The 1,321-nt window shown below is 15.4% G+C and overlaps 1 protein-coding gene across 1 annotated transcript; it reads right to left on the reverse strand.

Moving 5' to 3' along the window:
• Positions 1 to 1,161: 1,161 nt before the first annotated feature.
• Positions 1,162 to 1,257, reverse strand: PmUG01_00075300 (fam-l protein; the record flags this gene model as incomplete). Its single annotated transcript, XM_029006367.1, has 1 exon — positions 1,162 to 1,257. A coding segment is annotated over one exon (96 nt), but the record flags the coding sequence as incomplete, so codon positions are not given.
• Between the last annotated feature and the right edge of the window lie 64 nt (positions 1,258 to 1,321).

The following is a 1,321-nucleotide window of genomic DNA, read 5'->3' on the forward strand; positions in this document are numbered from 1 at the left end:
AAAAATATGTAAATAATGTTTCTTTAATTAAACAAATTGTGTCAAAAATAATGGCAAGCATCAGAATTTATTTTACAGAACATCGTTTATTAATAAAAAAAAATTGGACAAAAAAATAAAATATGAAGCAAAAAATAAAATAAAAAAATGAAACAATAATTAACATAAAAAAAAAAAAAAATAATTAACAAAGTTTAAAAAATTAAGATATAAAGTAAAAAGAGAATAAAAATAAAAAACTAAGAAGAATATATATACTACATAAAATAAATTCAGAAAATAATAGAACGATTAGAAAAAAAAAAACAAAATTAAAAAAACTCGTAAAATTTTGAAAAAAAGTGTAAAAAAACCTAAGGAAAATATTATCCATTTTAAATGTTAAAAAGTTTTTTTTTAATTCCTTATTATTATTCTCTGTATAATTGTCATTTATGTTTAAACATAATTTAAGTATAAATTCAATATTGTAATTTTTATTTTTTTGTATTTTTTTCTAATTTAATTTTTATCTTCATTTCTAAATTATTATATTTATTATATTCACATAATTACGCGCAGAATAATATTTTCATAAAAAAAAAAAATTATAATAACAAGAATGTTAAAAGAGGTAATGTATTTATTAATAAAACATATATGGATAATATTGATGATATATTTATATGTTAAAAAGTAACGAATTGAATTACTTATTATAACGCTTGAAATTTTATCTTTCTATCTATATCTATATATAAATATATATATACATATACATGTTTAGTTTAAGTTTTACAATAATCCTATATTTATTATTATTTAGATTTTAAAATTAAATATTTAAAAAAACAATAATAAAAAAAATAATTAATTATTATTAAAATAATGTAATTTGACACAGGTAAATAAATAAATATTTAATTGCATTTAAGTAAATATAGGTGTTTCTCTATAGAATTGCTTTAACCTTATTATAAAAATTATAATACTTAATTTTTTGGATCCATATTTTTTTCATTGAAAAATTTTTATTTTATTATTTTTTTTTAAAATAGTAATTTAAATACTTTTTGTAAACCATTTTCTCATGTTCCGCGTTATTTTTATACTTATTATTTTAGAGTTCATGCTTTTGTAATTTAATATATTATATTGAAAAATAAATAATATAAAATAAAACTATAAAATATTTAAGATGAAATCAATACTCTTTTTTGTATCAGCTTCCGCTGTTATATTTAAATTATCTTCTACCTCTGAAAGTGTTAATGGTTGCTTTAGTGGGGTAATATAAAAATATTTTCAAATAAATATATTTAAATTTTAGTTAATTCTATTT

This window comes from Plasmodium malariae (genome assembly GCF_900090045.1).
Source record: "Plasmodium malariae genome assembly, contig: PmUG01_00_46, whole genome shotgun sequence".
NCBI lineage: Eukaryota > Apicomplexa > Aconoidasida > Haemosporida > Plasmodiidae > Plasmodium > Plasmodium malariae.